The sequence below is a fragment of the Mastigoproctus giganteus genome, chromosome 14, assembly GCF_048544385.1.
Source record: "Mastigoproctus giganteus isolate SK-2022 chromosome 14, ASM4854438v1, whole genome shotgun sequence".
NCBI classification, from domain to species: Eukaryota; Metazoa; Arthropoda; class Arachnida; order Uropygi; family Thelyphonidae; genus Mastigoproctus; species Mastigoproctus giganteus.
In genome coordinates, this window is record NC_143588.1 from 94815726 (window position 1) to 94840451 (window position 24726).

Here is a 24726-nt window from a genome sequence, read left to right on the forward strand (position 1 = left end):
GCCGAATGTTTCTTTTGTGTATGTGACGTTAAAGGTTACAATTCAAAAAATAAAGGATATCAAATATCCAGATCTACCGTCAACTATAAGACCGGTCCCGCATGGACCTGATCTGCCTGTAAAACCTCCACCAGAAACTTTAGAGTCCATATCTTCTTCCACCGTAGCAGAAGCTAAAGAGGTTAGTGAAGAGGAATGTTATCAACCAGAAAATATTTTAACGCCACAGCAATTCACGCAAGTCGAACCGAACGATTTAGTAACGGACTTGGGTCTTCCAAAGTATGCTGCTGGAATTCTGGGATCCAGACTTCAAGCGAAGAACTTACTTGCTCCAGGTACATAATTTTCCTGGAACAGAAATCGTGAAAGGGAGTTTATACAGTATTTTTCACAAGAAGGTCCTCTCGTATATTGCAGTGATATCGCTGGTTTAATAAGTGCCTTAGGACCCCCATCATATGTTCCTAGTGAATGGAGACTATTTATAGACTCTTCTAAGACTAGTTTAAAAGGCGTTCTCTTGTATAATGGAGATAAGTACACATCTGTGCCAGTTGCTCATTCAGCCTACTTAAAAGAAACTTATGACAATCTAAAGTTGCTTCTGGAGAAAATTAAATATCAAGATCGCGATTGGCAACTATGTGGAGACTTAAAAGTGTTATGTATGTTGTTGGGGCAACAGGGTGGGTACACTAAAATGGCAAGCTTTATTTGTGCATGGGACAGCAGAGCTAAAGCGCTGCATTGGACAAAGAAGTAATGGCCTCGGAGGCACAATCTTACACCGGGGTCAAAAAATATTGTGCACGAAAGTTTGGTGAAGTCAGATAAAATCATTTTACCTCCACTGCATATCAAGTTAGGCATAATGAAGCAATTTGTTAAAGCACTGAGGCGCCTCCGTAGCCAAGTGAGCAGGAGCAGCAGTGCGTAACGTACGCTTCTTGATTAGACCGGGGTTCGAGCCCGTGACCACCAAATACGGAGGATGTGGAAAGGTCAGGGAATGACCACCTCATATCCCCGGAGCAATATGGCCTTAGTTGCTAATGCTCCTAAAACAATAAAGCACTGAATAAGGATGGCAACTGCTTTAAGTATCTTTGCAGTAAATTTCCCGGTTTATACTGACGCAAAACTTAAGGAAGGTATCTTCATTGGTCTCCAAATTAGAAAATTGGTTTTAGACGGTCAGTTTGAAACTACTATGACTGCCGTTTAAAGGGAAGCCTGGATTGCTTTTAAAAGTGTAATGGAAAACATTCTAGGAAATCATAAATCACAGGATTATGAGAAAATTGTTCAAAATATGCTTGAAAAGTTTCGCAATTTAGGCTGCAATATGAGCATCAAAATTCACTTTTTTGCATACCCATCTTGATTTTTTTCCCGAAAATCTTGCACAGATGAGCGAAGAACAAGAGGAGAGATTCCATCAGGACATAAAGGAAATGGAGCAGAGGTACCAGGGAAGATGGAATATAAGCATGATGGCCGACTACTCCTGGTGTTTAAAAAGAGAGAAACCTGGCACTGTACATAAAAGAAAAACGATTAGACGTTCTTTTCAAACAAAGAGACGAAGGTCCGATTAATGAAAGTTTCTCAATTGTGATTAATACTTGTTAGTATTTACGTATTTTTTGATATATGAAAATGTAATCCTATCAATTTCTCATTACTAAATACAATAAAGTTATATTCTTTCGTAAAAAACAATACTTTTTTATTTCTTAAATTGTGATGTATCTGGATGTGATAGAAAAAAAAATCTGAGTCATATTTAAAATCACAGCAACATATTTCGGCAGTATTACCTATTGAAATTCAAACCCTAGTGAACAAACAGAAATTTGTAAACTAATGTTATTCAATTCTTCTATGAGTAAATTTTAATTATTCAAAAAATATATACAAGTCAATCTTTCAAGTTTTATTTTTTTTTAATTTCAGTGAATCTCTCCTGAGTTGGATAAAAGAAATTAAAATTTAAGATATATTTTCGTTTCCCACTCGTTTCGGAAAATGTGAGAAACCACAAAGCTGTGGGAAATTCGTTGATGGGCATCGAACTTGTGGATTCGATGCCTGTCAACGAATTTCAACTGCTTCTTTATTCAAAGCAGAAATCAGAAGAATAGTAATGGTCTCCCCACTCCGGGAGTTATTCTGAATTAATTTTTTAGCTCACAAAACATGCAATTTTACCGGTGAACACACTTCTACAGATATAACGATACATTGCAATCTGTCCTGAAGAAATACGGGTGTCATTCCCGGCGATGACTGGAGGAATTTCTAAAGTTATTTTGAAACGGGGCTGTAATTAGCCGATATTGCTCGGAGGGAGTCAGATATTTCCCCATGAGTTATCTTGGTTTTTCATCCCACTAAACTTGTAAACTGATCCATTTTAAGAAATCAAGGAAAATTGAAATTGAAATCAAGGGTAGAAAATCAAGAAATAAGCGAACAAGTTGCACTTAAAACGCACCTTATCTTAACATCTAACAAGTGTATAAATGAATTCAAATACCTCTTGTAACTTTAAAATTTCTGAAACAAAACGAAGGAAGCTCCATTACAGCCATCAGCTCATTTTTGATATGTCTCCGGAATTCGGCTATCCTAGTATCATTAGTAGTAACTTCGTCATATTCAGCAGCTATATTGAAGCAGACATATATAGGAGCATGCTCTTCAGCAATTTAAATATGCGTTACTATAGTTTCCATGTTTGGATGGTCGACAATTGCGGTAGATATTGGAGTAGTCGTTAAGTCTGTGGATTTTGCAAATGATTTTATTACTATAGTCTCAGTTCCATTGACAGAATTTATGATGGAATTGGTTGAAAGTGAAACCCCAGTTGTAGTTTCGTTGATATTCACAGAAATGGTTTCTGATAAGAATCGATTGTTCGTTGTCATAGGCATATTACTCATGGAAGTGTATTGATGTTTGACTGTTGATTGAACCTCGGCTATTTCTTCTATGTTTTCTTCAGAGGTTCCTGGCAAAGCTACTGTTGTTAATCTTTCCGTTATGGATGAAGTAGGACCGTTAGAAATTGTCTCCGGTGGAGTTCTAAATGTGAATGGCTTTATAACTTGAGCATCTCTAATGTAGGTTGTAACTGAATTCCCCAGAGAATGAACGATGGTATTTGTACTGGCATCTTCATCAAGTAGTGGTATCTCAGTGATTGCAATCCAGTTATGAGTGCTATATCCACCTTGAGGTGCAGGAACAGCTTTCTTGTCATCTTGATTGATGTTCAAGGAGATATCTAGGGTTTGAGTAGATGATGGAATTTGCATTTTTGTATCTGGAATACTGCTAATGTCATCAGGCGCAATTGATTCTAATATATTAGTTTTTGTATAATCAATTATATTAACTATCAATTATATAGATGATGTTGGAATTTAGTTTGTCTCTTTATATGAGTTTGTATCTGTTTGAAGAAATTGCCGTTGTCTTCCGCTTGAAGCTCAGTGTAGTTGACGATACCTCTCCTGTTTCAGTGAAGGTCAGTGTAGTGTTTTGTTGGACAACTAATGGAATCTCTGTTACTTTCTCAGTAAAATTTGTTGTGGTATCCTGTTTGATAGTTGCGGGAATCTCTGCTACCGTCTCACAAAAATTTGGTGTGGTTTCTTGTATAGTTGGTGAAATTTCAGTAACTATATCAGTGAAGTTCTGCGTGGTATCTTGTTTAGTAATTGACGGGGAGACTGTATCCTCGGTGAAAGGTACTGTGCTATGTTTCTGGATGATTGATGGAATCTGTGTAATGCTGCTAATAAATTTTGATGTGGAATCTTGTTGGTTTTCTGAGGGGATTTCTGTGTTCTCAGCAATTCTCAATGTTGTGTCTTGTTTTATCAGTGATGGAATATCCGTTACCTTCTCAGTGAATGTGAATGAAGTATATTGTTGGGCGTTTGATGTAATCTCTACTAGTTTCCCAGTGAACATCAGTGTGGTATCTTGTTGAACAGAGTCTGTTACGGCTTTCGTGAAGAGTGGTGTGATATTTTCTTCTGTAACGTTATTCGTGGTGCTTGAATTGGTATCGAGTTGAATTGGTGTTGATGGAATGTCCTTTTCACTTTCTGTAAAACCCAGTGTGGTATCTTATTGGATGGTTGATGGAGTTTGGGATGCTTTCTCGGCAGAAATCCATATTGTATTCTCTTGGATAGGAGATATCATCTGTGTTACCTTCTCAGTTGTTTTTAATCTGGTACCTTCTTGGATAGTCGAAGGAATCTCTGTTACTTTCTCAGTGAAGTTCGATGTGATGTAATCTATGGTGGATGTAATATTCTCTTCCTTTGCGAAAAAGTTGAAAAAAATTAGGTAAAGGGAAGACTAGTTAAATTGCTTTAAATTAGAACATTGGTCTTGTTTTATTGTGCCTCTAATAATGGGTGCTGAACTGTTGAATCAATAATAAGTCAAGCTTTCATATTGTATTTTGAATATTTTATGGCAACTGTAAAATTTTCCCAATTTACCAATAAATATACCCAATTATACCCAAAATTTATAAATATAAATATATTTATAAATTATAAATATAAATACAAAAAATATACTCATAAATATTCCCAATAAATGTACCCACCCGACAAGACAGCCCTATGTTCAAAACGTTTCCGACTTCCCAGAAATGCGGGAACGCAAAATATGAAGTGTTCAATACGATTACCTAGTAATAATAGACCAGTTCTGGCTTTTCTAAAATTTGATGGGTGCCTAGTGGTCACAGTCCATGTTTAAGTGATGCATTGCATCCTGGTTTTCGCGCATAGTATAATTAAAATATTGGGGTACCAACGTCAAATTCGTAAAATCATTACAGATTATTATGGTGACGCAGAATTATGAAGTGTTAGTATTAAAAGCAAAGTGATGTTGGGATTTTCTTTTGATCACAAAGCCATTATTCAAGAGAATTCAGATCAAAAGGCCGGCATATGACCGAAGTGCAAAGCTCTTGAAGTGCTTCGTCGTGAAAGAAATGCGATGAGAAGAAAAATAGATAGTAAAAATCAACTTTATTTTGGTTAAAGTAAACACACACACACACACACACACACACACACACACACACACACACACACACACACACACACACACACACACAGATCTATGTTGGTTGGGTCAACAGATATCATCATTAAAAACGTTTTGCTGCTCAATGACATTGATGTGAATTTTTTGTTTTCGAAAATGAACATTCTCTTTTAAATAATTAGGATAGAAGCTGAAAGCAAAAACATTGCTTTTACTTACTGGAGGGATTTAAGTTGGTATCCTGAAGAAGTTTTCGTTTTCTGTTCACTGGAGCCTGTTCATGGTTTCTATTACTATTTGATTCATAAATTGCTTCTTTAAGTGCGAAATTCTGTGCACTGTATTCCTTGCTTTTGGAAGGAAGAAGTTCATAGGAGACTTCATCACTCCCTAAAGAATATTAAAAGTAAATAGTAGATTCTGTAAGAAAAAGAGCTGTTATTACTCTCCTTTCAGTTATAAAGTCATCTACAAATAAAATGGCTCCTAACGAAAGTGGCATGTGGCGTTATGGATAACAAATAACAATGTAAAAATAAAAATAATAAGCCTACAAATCGTTGTGACTATTTTGAACCATCTGTTAAACTTTCAATTCCAACAGATGTTTGAAACAAAGATTTATGAACCTATATTATGATGTTGTTATAGATGCATCAGCAACTTAGGCCATATTGCTCCTTATATATGTGTAAATTGCTTGTGTTCTGTGGTCAATTTTGTTTGCTTGACGAAAAACCGAGTTTCCAGGAGAAAAAACCAACCTGCCTGAGACCGACTAACTCAGCCATCTTGTGATAAAGGCCCATAAAAATTCCTCGCGTCATTAACAGGATTCGAACTCATGTTTTTTTTCACCGAGTGTGATGAAAACGGTTATTATAAAAACTGTGCTACTCACGAAGCCTCTATCTTACGATTTTGTACTTATATTTGAATTAACATAACGCGCTTGAATATGATTCTATGTATCCTGTGCAAACTACGTCCTGCTTCCTTCCCTCACCAGCTTGTGGAGGGAGCTGCATTTCGATCCACTCTCTATCTCTCTCTCTCTAAATATGAAACTTAAAGAGCGGGTAGATCGAGATTTCTTTTATGCCCCTGGCATGGCCGATCCTATAGTTCAAGGGATGGGGGCGCAGGTGCAAGGCTTAAAGTTTAATTTATCTCCTCCTTGATGGGACTAGCCCCCCCCCTTTGCTAGGATTTGCAGCCCTTTGAAATAGGGGTTCTGGAAAAATTAAGGACAGGAAAGATATTTTGTCGATGTGAATAATATGAGATTTCTTTTTTCGGCAGATGCACAATATGCTCGCTTCCTTGCATTATTATGCTATTTTAATACTAATACTAATACTGATTTCATGTAATAAGACATCATGGCTCTTTGAAAAATTACATAAAGTGAAATGAACTGTATTTTGCACATTACAAATAATAAGTTTAAAAAATACAAAGTTGTTTGGTTATGTAGACTTATATTGAATTCGCGTGAAGGCAACCTAAGGTTGTAAAGGTCAATACAGTGAAACTTCTCCTAACGGACACCTCCCGTTAACGGACATCTCTCTACAACGGACATTTTCAAATTCCCTAACTCAGCTCCATTGGTTTTAACGTGTTTGCAGCTTCTGTCTAGCGGACATTCTCTGTAACGGACGCGGACAGGCAATCTGCACTGTTTCGTTTAGATTAGCACTTAATTTGATCTCCCCATAACGGACAGCGGGCGAGCTCACGGCCCTTTTTCTAGGAACGTTTCTTCCACGTATTGCCTCAATCGTGTGTTTATTTTCTATTTCCGATTTTCTGAATTTTATCAAGGTTTACGTCGCGGTTCTAAACTCTTTTTCAGGAATTTTAAGGCACGTGTAAAACTTCTGATGAATTCGGTGTGTGCAGGGGTGGGGGAATATGGTCGGCCTTTCGTCTTTTCAGTTTTGTTCGGTGTCGTGTTAACTTTAAAAGATAAAGTCGAACTCATTAATGCGAATGATCGGCAAAAAAATAGTGTTCGCAATCTCGCTGCAAAATTCAAAATCGAGAAGACGCAGGTAAGCGACATCCTAAAGAAAAAGAAAAAGAATGAACTGCTCAAACAATTTTGGCAACACGGAAATGATCAGGTTCAAAAATCATTCCCGAAAACTGTTGGACTTCAAATTGACAATGCTACGTACGTGTGGTTTTGTCGCGCACGTGCTAAAAAAAAATTCCCATTAATGGGCCTATTATTAGGGAAAAGGCTTTGGAGGTTGCGAAATCTATGGGAGTAAATGAGTTCAAAGCTTCTGTGGGATGGCTAGACAAGTTCAAAACTCGGCATTAAATTTCTTGGAAAACTGTAAGTGGTGAAGGTGGATCTGTTTATACTGGGATTGTAACAGAGTGGACCATCAAATTGGAAGATTTATGTCGTGATTTTGAAGCTAAGGATATTTACAACTGTGACGATATCACAGGGTTGTTTTTTAAAGCTCTTCCTGAAAAAACAATGAGTCTAAAAAACGAAAAGTGCCAGGGCGGAAAATTTTCTAAGGAACGCTTGACTGTACTATTGTGTACAAATATGCTGGGAGACTTTGAACAACCTCTTGTTATAGGAAAACCACAAATCCTCGTTGTTTCAAGGGCATAAAGTTGAATCTTTTGAATGTTGACTGGAAGTCTAATAAAAAAAGCGTGGACGACACGAGACATCATCAGCGAATGGATAAGTCACTTTAACCAAAACATGATTCGTCAAAACAGAAAAATTATTCTTTTCATGGATAATGCTGCATCTCACCCGCACATTGAATTGTCCAACATTCAAATCGTTTTTCTGCCACCAAACACATCTGCAGAGTGTCAGCCCTTGGATCAAGGGATAATAAAAAATTTTAAACTTCACTACAGAAAACATGTTTTAAGACATCTCATTGCAAACATGAACGATGTAACAGTGCGAGTGACTTTGCAAATAAACTCAGCATCCTAGATGCGATTCAATGGATTTCCTCTTCAGTAAACGCAATTAGAAAACAAACTGTCGTGAACTGTTTTGTAAAGTCTGGCTTCTCAAACGCAAAAATTGAAGTTGTGAACAGCAATGTGGAGCACCAAGAAGAACAAGAACTTCAAAATCTATTGATAATGTATGATACTTCAGCTACAAGTGACCCTGGCTACAAAGATATAGACTCGAATCTCACTACAGAAGATGCTGCTATAGATATCAACGACATTATCATCGATATTTTTCAAGATGTTCCTCATGAGGATGAAGAAATGGAAGGAGGTCATTCTGTCGAAGAACATATTAACCACGAACCACCGATGAAAATAGAAGAAGCGCTCATACAAATCAATCGTTTAAAAATGTTTTTCGCCGCTGAAGAAGATACTGAAGGACTTTCGATGGTTTCTTCAATCCAAACAAATGTTTGAAACAAAATTATCAGCCGGAAGAAGGTGCAGAAGAAAATAAGTGATTACTGTATGTATTTTTCTTAAGATAAAGTCATAATATGCATAGCACAATTGTATGTATATTATTTACAAAAATATTGTTCAAAATCTGTATATATTTAATTTAATTTTACATTAAACGTTTAACGATTTTTCTTTCTTTCTTTTTTTTTTCTCCCTCAGACTTCTTGTTAGCGGACACTTCTCTCTAACGGACAGATTTTCATTCCCCATGGCTGTCCGTTAAAGGGAAGTTTCACTGTATATCACACCATCATATTACCTGTGTTCTATGATCAATTTCCTTGTTTGTGAAACTCTCGTGGGTAGTGCGGTAGGTATAATTACCGCCCTCTCCACACCGGCTGGAAATCCCGTCAAATATACGAGGAATTTTTATGGGTGTTTTTCAGAACGTGGCTTAATCGGTCTCAGGCGAGGGTAGCATGGTTTTTCTCACGGAAACTCGGGTTTTTCACCCAGAAAACAGCAGAAAAACCATAAACAGGAGCACTTTGCGGACATACACGCTATTATATACCGCACAATATGGCCTAAGTTGCTGTTGCGCAAAAAAACTGTATTATGGGATGAAACTGTACAACTTTTTTATGGGATGAAAACCAGAGTTTCCGTAGGAAAAGAACAGGGCAGTGATCGTTTGAGAAATACAAAGTTCCTCCCATCGAGTGAAACACTGTATTAATCGAAGTTCTAGCAACGAGCGTATAAACTATCATGACAGGGCCACCTGAGAACCAACTCATCTGACCATGTGTAATATATCCATACATTGGGTGTGTGTGTTCTCTGTTCCATTTTCAGAAACCCGAGTTTTCGGGGCTAACTTTGCTGGCCTCACCGGAGACCGACTAACTGAACCACTGAGTGAAAAAGCCAATAAAATTTCTTCGCATCATCGACGGGATTATTTCTTCGCATCATCGACGGGATTTTCAACCCGATGTGAGGACGGCGATTATGTTACAACTATGTTACCTGCGCGGTAGCAAGGAGGATATATATAGAGCTGTATAAAATTTATTAAAACAAAATAAATTGATTTTACTTACTAAAAGGACTCGGGATTGTTTTCATCCCAAGCTCCTTGCCATCTAGGTCTGTTAGCATAAGCTCTGTAGTATTCATAAATTCCCTCAAGTTGTCAACTGCTTTACCGAGTACCTGCGCATCTATTTTAGAGTCCATACTATCGAATGGAACTAGTTCATAGGAAATCTTCACACTCCCTAAAAATAAATTAATTTAGATAACTTTAAAGTAAGGAATTGTTCATTCTGGGCATGGATTAATTGAAAGGAATACTATAGTAGACAAAATTACACCTTGCAATTGTCTTTTCTACAGTGGAATCAAATTAAAATGGAATGCAATTTGTAATTAAAATGAAGTCCATTTTTCAATACAACAAAATTTTATTTAAAACGAATAGAGAGAATTCAATTAAAACTGTTACACTGTCTGCTGTAAGTATCCACCTTGTTCATACAGAGTGTATTCACTCGTTTTATTGTGTTTGATTATGATTATCTGAATGCAAAGTGATGTTCCCAAATAAACGCAGGTTATTAATACTGTACTGTACTACACCTAAAATACCACTGCTGTCACAATCAGTGCCTTCTGTCACCTGTCTAAAAATATTTCGCTCCATATCCCATGACATCAGGCTTTCTGTTACCATAGTTACTTTAGTACACACTCTTTCCAGTAGGTTGCAGGATGAATTTATAATGTTAGGTGGATAAATGGCTGACCCATGTATGTTCGATGTTAACATTTTAGAATTCATTATTATTTATTAATAATTAATGAACGCCTGCGTATTTATCTATCTGGTATTAGAAAATCGAAATTAACTGTGATTCAAAGTAAACAGATCTGATTACAAATTACTTAAGAACAATTACTCGTGCCACGTTTATAAATAAACTGAGTTCAAATTACCTCTTGTAGCTTGAAAGTGCTTGAAACAAGCAAGAGGCAGTCTCATTGTCCGTGACAGCTGTTTGGTCACATGGTCTTTAAAGGCTGCTTTCCGATGACCAACAACTTTGTCGTAATCTGCATCAAGAGTGAAATACATGTAAACTGGAGAAATTTCTGCAGTGTTTGGTAAGCTTTCATCACGTGTAGTAGTAATCTCACTAATTTCTGCAATAGAAAATAGAAAATCAGATATAATAGATTAAATTTTAGAATTAGAAAAATTATATAAGATTATCTGAACACCATAATAAAAATACCTATTTATTTATGTTTACATAATCTTTCGATTTGCAAAAGATTAGGCAGTGGGTTGTTCAGGTAGCTAATTACTCTTTGGTTAAAAGAATAATTTCATCATTTAGCCTTGCAGTTATCCTTCATTCATTTAAATCTACGCATATAATGTCCCCAGTTTATGCTATCTCAGAAAGAGAATCTGTATTCCTATTTTAGGTAATCCAATCCATTTTATGTATTGAGCAGAATACCGTGTTTACAGATGTCTTAATTGAAACAGCTAACCTTAAAGCTGTTCTTTAACTTTCAAAACAGATAGAAGTTGGAGGCAGGGGTGTGCAAGGTATAGACTGCACAATGAGTGGTCAGGAGTGGGGCCATTCAATTTTGCAGCCATTTTGAAAGAGCCGACTCGTAGCATTCTTCCATTACATAGACAGATCGTTTATGAAATGTTGTTTATGAAATTATCGTTTATGAAATTTGTCAGATTTCTTATGGAATCTGACAAATTTTTCCGATAACTCTTTCAACCTTATGGTTGAAACAGTTGGGATTACAGCTATTGTATCGCAAATGAATAAAATACTAAAAAATAAAAGTTATCTTATTTAGTTATTGGTTATATTTGGAGAAAATAATATTAAGGACTAATTCCTTTTAATTTTATTCGGGGGGGGGGAGATCCATTTTTTTTTATATTGGTTATAAGAAATAAATGTAGTTTCATATACAATGCACTCACGAATACTATTACTACTATAACCTAACTGTAATAGTAGTAATAGTATTCGCCATATAGTGCAAGGATTATAGCCTCAGATGCTGATGCACCATAAAACCCTTATACAAACAGTAGTGCAAGGAAACCTTTTGCTGCACTGGCGAAAAAAAAAAAAAAACAAGTTGATAAGAAAATACAAATTATATGCTTCTCTTCTCACACAGTTAACCGTCGAGTTGATCTTTACATTTAATGAGACTGTCAGCCTCAACTACCTACGAGGGCAACTTGTTCCAAAAATCAACGACTCACTAGCTAAAAGAAACTTTCTGTAGTCTAATCCAGGGGTGGCCAGCAAGTCGATCGCGGCATTAATTTCGGTCGATCACGACGGATTTTAAATATATGTATAAAAAATTGATTAGTCAAAATCTAAATGTTATTATTATTATTATGCGCCTCACTGCATAAGCTTAGGCGCCTCCGTAGCCAGGTGGGAAGGAGCAGCAGTGCGTAGCACACGCTTCTTGATTAGACCGGGGTTCGAGCCCGTCACCACCAAATACGGAGGATGCGGAAAGGTCATTCAGGGAATGACCACCGCATATCCCGGAGCAATATGGCCTTAGTTGCTAATGCTCCTAAAAAAAAAACAAATAACAACAACAGCATAAGCTTATTACAAATCCGCTGAACCACGTGACTACTCTTGTCGCCACACAGCCGCTAGGCTTGTCTAGTGAAAATTTACGCAGTTACATTGTGGAGAGCATCGTATGTGTCGAATTCTTATTTAGCTTACTTAATATTAATAACTGGACAGTACTTATACGTTAATTTAATACCCTTTGATTTAAAATGAAAACTACGAAATAGAGTAAAACGTATCATTTTCATCAAGAGTGGAAACTAGAATACTTTTTTGTAATGTTGTTGTTTGATTTGCAATGCTTCCGTGGCTATACCCAAAAAAGGAAATTTAGAAAGGCACTTCAACGCACTCCATGGTAAATACCAATCGGATTATCCGCCTAATAGTGACCTTATAAAAAAATGAATTAAAAGAATTTAAATCCAGATTATTCGCATCAACAAAATTTCTTCATTTACAATCTAAAGCAGTAACTGCAGTATCATTTGAAGTGAGCCGTCTTGCAAAAAAATGCAAACCATTTTCTGGTGGTCAAATCATCAAAGACGCATTTTTAGAAATAACAGATTCTCTTTTTGAAAATTTCAAGAACAAAAATGAAATTAAAAGTGCTCTTCAAGATCTGCAATTATCTCGAAATACTGATGCGACGCATCGAAAAAATGAGCGAAACAATTGCGTGCTCATATTGCTAATTGTGTGTCATTTTCTTTACAACTGGATGAATCTACAAACGTCAGTGACACATAGCTCAATTGCTCGTTTTTATTCGTATGGTGTTTGATAATTCTGCCACTAGAAAAGAACTGCTGGGTGTGGTTTCGTTAAAAGAAAGAACTGGATATCTTGATATATTTAATGCATTCAAAAATTTTATTGAACAACTTAAATTGCCACTATTTAAGCTCCTATCAATAACAACAGATGAAGCTAAAGCAATAACAGGGCATCTTAACGGATTCATCGTATTATGTCAAATGAATTCCCAGATTTTTTGAGTTACCACTGTATCATCCACCATCAAGTGTTAACCAGCAAAAGATTAAATACTAAAAGTGTTTTGGACATAGCGTTAAATATCGTGAATTCCATCAGAGGACATAGTCTCTTCAAAGGAGACTTTTCAAAATGCAACTCGATGAAAATGCATCAGATCTGATATTACACACAGATATGAGGTGGCTGAGTCGGAGCAAGTTTCTACAGAGATTTCGAAATTCGCTGAATGAAATTTGTTGATTAAAGGGGAAATGATTATCAGCAGCAAAAAATACGGAGTGGTTGTGTGATCTGGTTTTTTTGGCAGATTTCACCAGTAAATATAAAGTGATCTGAATTTGGAATTACAAGGAAAAAAAATAAAAATGTGGGTGACATGATTAGTAGTATTTCTGCATATAAATATCAATTTTCGCAATGGCTAATGATCTCAAAGAAAAAAAATTCGATTATTTTGCAAATATTAAGATCATTTGCAAAAATATCCTGTTTTTGAATTTAATAGTGAGAAATGTGTTTCTGAAATTGAGAAAGCTGTTGATGATTTTAAAACCAGATTCAGTGATTTTAAAACAATTGAAGAAATTGTTCAATATATTTCTTATCCATTTAATGTCGACTTAGATACGAAACAAATTGCAGAAAAAATCTCTGAGATTTTTCACATGCAGAAAATATTACTTGAAAATGAAATTATTACATTTGTAAACGATATCTTCTTAAAAGCCAGATCATCAGAAAAATACTTTTGGAAATATGTTTGTCGAGAAAAGTACCCAAATGGAAAAAATGAATTGAACTTTTAAATTTCTGTTTTGGTTCCACATCTCTATGTGGCCTTTTCGTATTTGAAACAAACAAAAACGAAGAATCGCTCTACTCTTACGGGCTTGCATACAGAAGATTCTTATCACAGTATATTCCCAATTTTGAAAACTTGGCAGATGACATCAAGACACAAACTTCACATAAATTAAAAATTTAAATACGTGTGAATTTAAAATAAGAATTCTGAATTGTATTTAATTTTAAAATTTATAAACAACAATTTTCAGTATGTGTTGATTAACTTTTTTAACCATGTGCAATGAAATTCTTGAGATGGTAGATCGCGGCATATTTAGAAGAAAAACAGTAGATCACATCACAAATTAAGTTGGTCACTCCTGATCGAATCTAAACCTCAACCTCGTACTTTGAATTTATGACCCCTAGTTCTTGAATGCGTTATAACAGTGAGAATTCCGCATTCAGAGCCTTATAAATCTTAACCAAATCACCTCTGAGACGCCTGGTTGCCAAGCTCCGTAGCCCATATAATCGGAGCCTTTCCTCATACGGTCGTCCTTCTGCCGATCTAACCGTTCGAGTTGCCCATCTTTGGACCCTTTCAAGAAGCTCAATGTCTTTTTGCAGATGAGATTTCTTATTTGAACACAGTATTCTAAATGTGGTCCTACATTTGCCTTATATAGTGGGATTGTGACGTTCGATAAATCGTCGGTAGGACACCATGATGTTTCCTGACTGCCTGTTTACACTGTTCAGAAAACTTCATATCTGCCCGTATTGTAACTCCCAGATACCTTTCCTGCTCCACTGTTTTTAATTCAACCTCACCAAGTGTATAATTTATTTGTGGATTGCTGTTCCCCAAGTGTAAGACCTTGGATTTAGCAGCATTAAAACATAGCTGCCACTTCTCTGACCATCTTTGAAGTCTGTTCAAGTCATCCTGAAGGAGCGCTGCTTGGATGATCATTAACGACTCTGCTTATCTTTACGTCATCAAAAATTTTTGCCATCACACTTTTTATCCCTTCGTCGATGTCATTTATGAAAACGAGAAACAATAGTTGTCCAAGAACCGATCCTTGAGGGACGCCACTCCTGACGTTACTGAAGAATGTCCACTCTTGATTTTTTAAGGAGTCCTTATGTGCTGTGAGTGCTGAAAATTAAGCTAAGCTATACATACGATCTAGTGAAGAATGTCCATTAATCACAACCCTCTTTCACAGCCTTCTGTCCTGCAACCACCCAGTAATCCATCTTAGAATCTTACCAGTAATCCCAAACTGCTCGAGCTGATACAGTAACCTCTCATAAGGGACCGAGTCAAACTGTAGAAGTACATGAAACTGAGTGGCATCCTTACCTGTCAAACTTGAATGAGGAGACGGTTGTTGCAAGGTGAATTCTTGGGCACTCGACTTGAATTGTTGGTTTGTGTCTTCGCTACCCAACTCGCTTATCGCAGATTGCTTTTTCGTATTTTTCCAAACATAATTTTTAAAAGACAGTTTCACCACACGTTTCACAATGGGAAGGTTCTTTCCACTAAGATCCGTAAACCAAATGTGCGATTGATCACCGATGTCATGTAAGAAATTAAAAACTTCGACTGAAGTAGTAAGCACCTTGAGTTTCACGCCGATACTACCTAAAAAAAAAAGAAAAAAAAGAAAAGAAAAAGGAGAAATATATTTAAAATTTACCATTTTTTTTTACCAAACAAAAAGAAAGTCTTCATAAATGGAATTTGTTTAAATATTGTCAATTAATTATTTAAAAATTACTGAACAGCTTAAAATCAACAATCAGTCATTGGAGTAGATTTCCATAAGACCGTAGTATAAGTTTTCTTGAAAAAAGCGTAACTATTTCAACATAGTTGGTCGATCAGTGTTGAAACAGTTTGGTGTCTTTAAGGTCGAGAAAGCGATCTTACCTTTAGTAATTCGGAGATCCCGGATACAGTGGACTGGAATTTTAAATATATCAGCAATTTGATATAAAAGATGCCGTCTGAACTTTGATTCCCGACCTTTAACAACTTCATCATAATCTGCGTCTAACGTGAAGGAAACTTGAGTTGACTTTTGGGAACGCTTCTTACAGGAGCGAAGAGCAAGAGATTTGCTTCTTTCGCTATACCTTGACCATCTATAAAATAACAGGTTATTATCAGATACGGATTGTGATCATTGATTAATGAAAACAGACCGTCCTTACTAATCTGATCTTTACATCTTTCCTCGACACTATTTTTGAAAACTCAGTAATTGAGTTCTATTAAACTAAATACATTTTTTTAATGATTCTCACCTTGTCTGTCTTGAGCACTTCAATGTTCGAGGATCATTTTTACGGGCTTCGTGCGTTGGTTCCAGATTTCGCCAAACATTCATCCAACGATTCTAAAAAAATGAAATAAGGAAAAATAACAATTCACATAATGTCATTTTTTGTACATAAATACTATCCACCTCATTGAAATTTCCTCACCTAGAACGAATAGATGCTTTTATCCTAAAATCGATTGACACAGTAGAACAGACAAAGACATATAGGAATCTGGAAGTGCTATTAAACTGTGTGGAAATGTTAGGACAAATAAAACGGTTAGCAAATGACCATCTAAGGGTGTCAAAAGACCTTAACATGGGTAGGGCGACGTTATGTACAGATGGCGGACTTTGAAAGGGGTCTGATCATTGGGTTATCAAACACTGGACAGTCAAACGCAGCAAAATCGCCGATCCTGTGAGTTGTGATGCCCGAACGGTTGGACACTGTTGGGAGTAATGGGTACTAGGAAGGACATGTCGGCAGGGCTTTGGTGGCATCAAGAAGTCAAAATAGAAGGATCGACGAATCTGCTGACTAAAGAAGGAAACAGATCTGTCATAATCAAGCCAGATTTAATGTCATCCCTGTCCGCGCCTGTGTTGAGGAGCACGATTAGTAGACAACTGCGAGAACTGGAGCTGCATTCCCGTCATCCGCTGTGCTGACCACTTCTGGCAGTGGCGCAGAAAGAGGTCTATTAGGGGGGGGGGGGAATTGTATCGTATTGTCTTTAGTGATGAATTTTGAACTTCTGTTTGGGACCGAGTGATGGCCATATGCACGTCTGGAAAACGTGCTAGGTGTCAGAGGTAATCTAGCCTGCATCACGTCGAGGCATACTGGGTGAACAACTCTGATCATGGTGTGGGGAGCCATTAGTTACAATACCAGTTCACCTCTGGTCATTATTGATGACATTTTGGATGCACAACATTAAATCATGCAGTCAAACGACATTTGAGGCAGATGGAATCTATCCAGTTACATTGAAGGAGGCAGCGAAGAAAGTAAGCAAACCCTAAGCCATAATTACACCGATGAGCCAAAACATTATGACCAGCGAGTCGTTATACAAATCTAAACAACTGCAAGTGAACTACTGCGCGTGCGTGGGTCGGGACACGGTATAAAAACACCTGCTACTGAGCTTCGTTAATCAGTGTTACTTTTGTTCTTCAAATGGGAAAGGCAGCGGACTTAAGCGAGTTTTACAATGGCCAAATTGTAATGCCAGACGACTGGGTCAGAGCATATCCGAAACGGCACGGCTGATGGGTGCTCACGGTCAGCCGTGGTTAGTACCTACCGAAAGTGGTCCGAGAAGGGGAAACCCATGAACCGCCGGCGAGGTGTTGGATTATCGACGACCACGGCTCATCGATAGTCGAGGTGAGCGAAGATTCTCCCGGATGGTACGTGGTAACAGAAGGGGGGGGGCTGTGGCGCAACTAGCCGGCAATTGGAATGCTGGTGACGGGAGTAATGTGTCACAACACACAGTACATCGAACCCTGCTGAAGATGGGGCTGCGTAGCAGCAGGCCGCTCCGAGTGTCCATGCTAACCACGGTTCACCGGCGATAGCGCCTACAGTGAGCACGCGAATATCGAAACTGGACCTTGAATGATTGGAAAAAGGTCGTGTGTTCTGATGAATCACATTTCCTGTTGCACCATGTGTACGACCGGGTACGTGTGCGTCGTTTACCTGGGGAAGTGATGGCGCCCGGTATACCGTGGGACGAAAACAAGCCGGTGGTGGCGGTGTCATGCTTTGGGCGATGTTCTGCTGGGATACCCTGGGGCCAGTCATCCATGTGCCGGGCACTCTGGCGTCTACCACCTACCAAAATAGCAGAAGGAGTAATATGGCCGCCGTACAGTGAGGATGTTCGTATCATCGCTCGTGCATTTTTGGATTAAATATGTGTCTTAAGTTTAGTTTAGTGTCCAAATTGTGTTCTCCCATGAAGATAAACAAGTGGATACCATTGGTGAGAAACTTTTAGCATTCTACCGGTATTTAGTTAGATCTCAGCGTTATTTATCTGTTTCCTTTGTTGCCAGACCGCACTGGTCACCACGTGGCTGACAGCAGGGAAATAGAGAGTTAGCCAATATAACGTGGCTGGCAGGCTGATATCTGGCCCCTGACTGGGTTGGAAACCTTCCCCTTGTGTGGCAATATAGGCTTGTTGCCTGCAACGACAATTGCGAACGCTTTACGAGAAAATTATGCTCAAAAATGCATATTAACGTGTGCATCTGGTTTCCTCCCCCTCCTTCTTCCACAAACTGACCATGGATAAGTGTAAACTCTCGACCAGTGTGATCTATGCCAAAACGGACTTCGGAATCGTGATTGGCACCTCTGCAAACCCCCAAAGAAAGTAGTCCCATGTCTGTACCTGCTTTTTTAACTTGTTTCCCTCCCGCACGTGACAGGAGGGAATCCCGAAAATTTTGCTGGCCCACTAAGAGCCGTCTAATCTAGCTACGGACATTCAACTGTCGTTCACGAACCTCTTCACCTGAAACAACGAAACTCTGGATAATCCGAATAGGCCCGTTAATTCGGAACTCACTAGACGTGGAAGGAAAAGCCGACAAAACTAAAGAAGTCATGCAGCAGAGTCAAAACGACGATCCCATCACCACTGAACAGGAAGAAGAAGTGGACGATCCCCGTTCCGGGACCCCCCCCCAGACAGGGAAAAGGAAAAATAGGAAGACAATGCCTAAGTGGGAGCGGGGGATGCGCTCCCAGACCGAACCAAAGGAAACACAAGAAACCCCTACAAGTCAAAAGGATGCCAGCAAAGACAGGCAACAAGAGCCACCCCTGGATCCCACCTTGCCGGAGGGCACAGTATACGAAAAATCACTGTTCCTTAAAGCTGCCCTGAAAACCCTGTTCAAGGAACAAACCAACAGGGTAACCACTACGGTTAGAGCACAAATAGTGAACCTATGGAACAAGTTGGACGCACTCTTGATAGAGACATACCTCGAGAGCTAGAGAGTAAATGCAAGACTCCAGGCATACTTTGACTGGGGGGCAAACCAAATGCCACAGCGTGCACCCACCTACGCCCAAACGCTAAGGAACAACCTAGCACAACCACCAGTGCAACTACTAACAAAAGGGCCCTAGACAAGGAGGCACCCCTTACTCAAGACGCCGAACTTAGTGGTCCTTTGACCGACCGAAATGGACACCACCCAAACAAGCGAAGAGCTCAAGACTAGGGTGATGAGGGAACTAAAGGAGGGAGGACCTCAAACCCGCCAAAATCAAGTTCATAAGAAAGACCCGCAATGCCGGGCTCATAATAGAGACCGACTCAATGGAAGATGTCCAAGCAATAATCACAAATCCAAAAATTGCTACCCTTGGACTCTCAGCTGAACCGCCAAGGAGGAAGGGACCCTCCATCACAATATACGATGTGGACAAAGAAATATCACCCAGCCAACTGACCACGGAAATAATCACCAGAAACCTCAGAGATATTCCTCCAGAACTGCAGAACCAAAACCTAGTGCAACCCAGGTACTCGACCAACTCAAGAACAGGGACAAAAAAGAACTGGGTCGTTGAGCTGGCCCCAGCAACATGGCAGGTGTTGAAAAACCACACAAGGTTATATATTGAATGGGGTTCCCACCGGTTCAGGGAGCACGTAGCCGTTCCAAAATGTTTCAGATGTTGCAAATTTGGACACACCACACATACGTGCAACCGGACAACACCGACTTGTGGCCACTGCTCTGGAAAAGGCCACGAATTCAAAAATTGCCCCAACAAAGACCAGGACTCAACATGCGTCAACTGCAAGTCCTTAAAACTCGAACAATTCCGCTCCATCAGGGACCCCAAGTGTCCAACATACCTAAAAGCCAAGAGTTCATGCCAAACTAGAATCGACTATGCAGAGACACAATAAAAGATATAACACCTCCAAGATTACTATCCTACAGCAAAACGCGCAAAGGGCCAGAGCAGTGCCAGAACAACTTCGAATTAAAGCAGACGAGATTGGCGCAGATATCTTAATACTACAGGAGCCGTATACCCATACAAAACGAGTGCGCGGCTACCCAGTGACCTTTAAAATAGTCCAGACTGAGGAAGACACCTAATTACTAGACAGGTCGGGACTGTCCGAGGAATGACGAACTTTCACGGCTTGGACACTTCAACTACTGTGACTATACGCAGCTTTGCTGCCGACGCCATAAGGCGATCCTACACCTGCTCACTTGCACAGGACTTTTACTCCACTTCCTGGGTGGGGAGAGAGGGGACGGCTCTGCTGTTTACTCTCCCCTTGCCCACCCCTCTTTTCCTCCTGGTTGGGCATGGGCATGCCCCACTGACCTTCTCAGGGGTCTTCTTCCCTATTGATCCCATATTTCTGACTTCCCCCCAGCCTTCAGTCTCCTCCCCACTGTGATTAAATATCATAGCGTATGCCCCACACTACCAAAATTTTAATTGTTCAAATCAAGTCACGCATGCTCCTTTGGGTCTCTAATAATCTCAATCTCTTTAACGTCTTACCCTGAAAATCGCCGCGTGTTGCATTATTATTATTTTTTTTTATTTATTTATCTATTTTTTTTTTTTTTTTACATATTCTCTAGCCACTGAAATCTCAGGAAAGTGGGTGGCAGGGCCTGCCAGAGTAAAGCTTCATACTACTGTGCACCTGGTCTGCCTCCACGGGGCCAAGTGTGGGCAAGTTGGGCCTCAGTACGGGTCCAGCGGCTAAATGGCCAGATGAACAACGATACATAACATTACACTTATACAAAATCCATACACTTTTAAATCTCTGGCCCTCTCAGTGAACGGGTACACCTACAATGAAAGCAACGCGGAGATAGGGGGAAACCCCTGGTGCCGTTAGACATCAATACACTTTACACTTTATATTTACCAAAATAGCAGAAAACTCAATATTATTCACCGACCTGTTCTTTTTACCATGACGTGTGCCTGTAACACCATCTCCACCCACGCCCTGCAGGTGATCACGGGGGTCTTGCCTCTTGACCTGGAGGTGATACGCACAGGCATGCTGTACCAGCTTGGACGAGGAAAGAGCACGACATACAGGGACCACATCACGGACCCCGCTGTGAATCGATCTGCAGAAAAGAAACTACTACAAAACTACTTCCAATCCGTATGGCAACAACGTTGGATGGAGTCCACAAAAGGGGGGGATAACTCGCAAGTTCATTCCAGACGTACAAACAACATATCCAAAATCGCTTTCGTGGTTCTCCCCGGCACTCTATTGCACTTACTTATTAACAGGATACGGTGCTATACGCAGCAAGCTAACAACACTGGGAATAGTCAACAATCCATTCTGCGCAAGTGCATTACAGGAGACCTGGGACCACCTGATGTATGACTGAGAGAGAGAGAGAGATAATCTTTTATTACCCTTCACGGCCATAAAGCCAGGGGCTTACAGTTTCCCAAACTTGGGAAAATTGAACAATTATTTACAAAAAGGTAATTTTACAAAGAAAACATATTATAATACAAAGGAGAGAACTCCTTACGAGAGTTAAATCTGCTTGAGCTGGCTTAACATCGAGATAAGAGCACCAGCTCAATCAGACAGGAACAGGTGCAAGGTATACATCAGTCATTGCTGATTAGTCGTACTCGTCATAATTTTTTTCCGGTAAGTCCGGTCAGCAGCGAATTTGTTCAGGTCGGCGTCCAGTGCCTGGGTTTGCTTGAGCATCTGCTGAGGAAGGAACCTGTCCGAGAGATGGAGTCGTGCTGAATGCGAGTAGAGCTCGGGATTGGCCCTAAGGGCAGCAGGGGGGATCCTCCAGCCACAGGTATCCCAGAATGAAGGTGTTGCCATTATGCCTGTTATCATCTTGACTGTTGCTAGGAGGCGTTGGTCATCGATTAAGGTGGGAAGCCGTGGAATTCCGAGAGAGTTGGCAAGCTGTGTGGTACGAATCAGAGCTGGAAGGTTGTGCTTCCTGTTGGCCCACTTTAGGAGCCAGAATTCTGTGGCAAAGAGTGGTTTCTTTATTGACGGTGCCGCTGACGCCCAAATTTCAGCAGCATAGAGTAAAGGTGGAAAGATAACTGTTCTTATGTACCTCACGGTTATCTTTTTGTCTGTGATATGAAGGAGATGCTGTTTTGCTATCCACCGGAGTCTTGAAGCACGTGTGAGGAGCATACTGCTGACTGTATGAGGACCTCCGGGGTATATTCATCACTGAGCTACAGTTTATCCCTAAAGACAGAGAGCACCACATACTAGAGAGTGACATCACCTACACAGCATTCTCCAAATATGCCCAAAGTCTCTTCACAAGAAGGTCGACCCTGCCGCAACCACCAAACCCACTTGACTAGATGGCAACCTGCTACCATGAAAACTACAGTGCAACAAACCCAAGCAGCAATGACTTGTTCCTGAACAGAGGCACCTGACCACAATAGGATAGGATGATGCCCTCACGAAAATCAGAGTAAACCAGATTAAGATATACCATCCCCGGATGTGATTCAAATGCGGAGCCGACTGACCACAGAACGCAAAGAAGCCTGGAGAGATCTCCCCCCCCAACAAGTCATCATGAAATGTGACTAATTGAAACACGACTACTGAACGACGAACAGATCCGGCCAGTAACCTTCACTTCCCGGACAAGAGTGATGAAAACGCGACAAACACTGGACTTGACTACCACTTGCAAAGACTACAATCAAGACAGAATGGACGGGACCTGAATCTCATGAACGACAACTACCTGATCAGACCTCTGTGGAGGCTAGATGGATACCACTGGACTTGACAGTGCAGCTCTGATGCAAAGCGCCTTATTGGAGACCTAAATCGAGCTTCTGTCTCGATTTACTTTATATCTTCCCCGGCGCGGGGGGGGGGCGGTTCTCCTTTTCCTCCCCTTCCTGCCACCCCTCCTTTCCTCTGGTGTAGCCTGGGCACTGGGGTCGTCTTCTCTATCGTCCTCATTCTTCTGTCTTTTCCTCCAGTCTCCAGTCTACCTCCCCCACTCTACCTATACACCAGAGTATCCCCTAAACATCAAAATTGAATCATGCAAAATTGAACCTCGCACGACTTTTGGCTACCAATTCTAGCGTTTTTCCCCCTTTTTATTTTTTTTATTTTATCTTTTATTTATTTTTATTTTATTTAATTTATTTATCTTTTATTTTATTTTATTTTATTTTATTATTTTTATTTTATTTAAACATTTTTTATTTCATTTTTTATTTCATTTTATTTTTTAATTTTATTTTTTATTATTTTTATTATTTATTTTTTATTTATTTTATTTTATTATTTTTTTATTTATTTTTTTAAGGTCCTAGCCACTGAAATCTCAGGAAACTAGGTGGTAGGACCTGCCAGAGTAAATAATATTTAAACTACTGGGTACCTGGTCTGCCTCCACGGGGCAGAGTGTGAACAACATTGGATCCCATTGGGGGGCCCAGCGGCTAAATGACCAGAGGAACAACGGTACACGACACTACCATACACTTTTAAACCTCTGGCATTGATAGTGTTCTGTTTCACAACCACAATGTATACTACGCGGTGATGGGGGAAACCGGTGCCGTTTGACACTAAACACAGTCTACACTCTACCAAAACATCATTGCTGACCAGGTACACCCTTTCATGGCAACGGTCTTCCCCTCTGGCGGTGCCGTCTTTCAGCAGGATAATGCGCTAGGCCACATCGTCCGGATTGTTCGAGACTGGTTCGCCGAACATGAGGAAGACTTCCAGGTATTTCCCTGACCTCCAAATTCCGCAGACATTAATCCCATCGAGCATCCGTGGTTTGTGTTGGAACAGCAACTCTGATCTCCGGCGTCTCAACCATGGACCTTACAGGAGTTAAAGGATCTGCTGGTTACGTGTTGGTATCAGATACCACAAGACACATTTAGAAATCTTGTAGCGTCCATGCCTCGCCAGGTACGAGCTGTTTTGGCTGCACGTGCAGGACCAACACCATATTAGGTAGGTAGTCATAATGTTTTAGCTCATCGGTGTATGAGAGCATCCTTTGATTAAGGGGAGGTCCCCATTTACTGGAGAAGTGCAAATGCATCCCCAATTCACAAAGGGCGTTCAACAGGTGACACAAATAATTATAGATCTGTTAGTTTACCTTCTGTTCCGGGAAAAATAATGGAGTCACTGGTTAAAGAAGTGATGCAGGAGCATCTAGACAAGACTGCAGTAATAGTTCAGACACAGAAGGGATTTATTAAGGGGAAGTCTTGTCTGACTAATTTGATTGGATACAACGATATGGTCACAAAGGAACTGAATGCAAAAAATAATTTTGATATCATATACTTGGATTTCAGGAAAGCTTTTGATACTGTTGCACGTGGA

The 24726-nt window shown here is 39.6% G+C and overlaps 1 protein-coding gene across 1 annotated transcript in view; it reads right to left on the reverse strand.

Moving 5' to 3' along the window:
* LOC150075397 (uncharacterized) overlaps positions 1–2597 on the reverse strand; it is a 42463-nt gene extending 39866 nt beyond the window's left edge. The window contains exon 1 of the mRNA XM_090388475.1: positions 2543–2597. Within this exon, the coding sequence (XP_090244601.1) occupies positions 2543–2597 (55 nt within the window). The remainder of the gene's footprint in view (positions 1–2542) is intronic.
* Positions 2598–24726: the final 22129 nt, after the last annotated feature.